Below are 476 nucleotides of genomic sequence, written 5' to 3'. Positions count from 1 at the left end.
CGCATCGCATCGCACGCTCTGTGAGGATCGACCATTACCAACCGCTGCTATTCTACAGCAGCTACGCCATTGTTACCGAACATTTTTGCGAGAGAATTGAAAAGAAATTTGATTGCGCGATGTGCGATGAAGAAATAGGAGGAGAATACAATTTGCGACGCGTTTGTATGCGCAGGTATTCCAGGAGCTGTTGCCCAAGGCACTAGACATAGTGAAGCCCGAGATACTTCCGCCCATCAAGAGTTACATAGGCGGTAAAATTAACGAAACTATACAACATCTCACCATGAGGGACATAATTAGCGTGCTTGTGGGCCCAAGCGAAATCCGGGAGTTCGCGCACCTCCTAGTCCCTTAAAGAAGACAGTAATCCAGAAAATTCACATAAAACCACAGATATTTTTAAACGAAATAATCTCATAAGATTAGAATCTCATAAGATACGACGTTAGTCTTGCCTAGTAGTGGAGTTCGAA

At 44.1% G+C, this 476-nt stretch overlaps 1 protein-coding gene across 1 annotated transcript in view; it reads left to right on the top strand.

The window, feature by feature from the left end:
• The window catches only part of LOC108625785 (uncharacterized), a 4,550-nt gene extending 4,080 nt beyond the window's left edge, over window positions 1–470 (top strand). The window contains exon 6 of the mRNA XM_026814245.1: window positions 133–470. Within this exon, the coding sequence (XP_026670046.1) occupies window positions 133–358 (226 nt within the window). The 3' untranslated portion in view covers window positions 359–470. The remainder of the gene's footprint in view (window positions 1–132) is intronic.
• Window positions 471–476: the final 6 nt, after the last annotated feature.

The sequence above is a fragment of the Ceratina calcarata genome, unplaced genomic scaffold (assembly GCF_001652005.2).
Source record: "Ceratina calcarata isolate Rehan_Ccalc_2016 unplaced genomic scaffold, ASM165200v1 scaffold37.2, whole genome shotgun sequence".
Taxonomy (NCBI): domain Eukaryota; kingdom Metazoa; phylum Arthropoda; class Insecta; order Hymenoptera; family Apidae; genus Ceratina; species Ceratina calcarata.
This window is presented reverse-complemented; position numbering and strand designations above follow the sequence as displayed.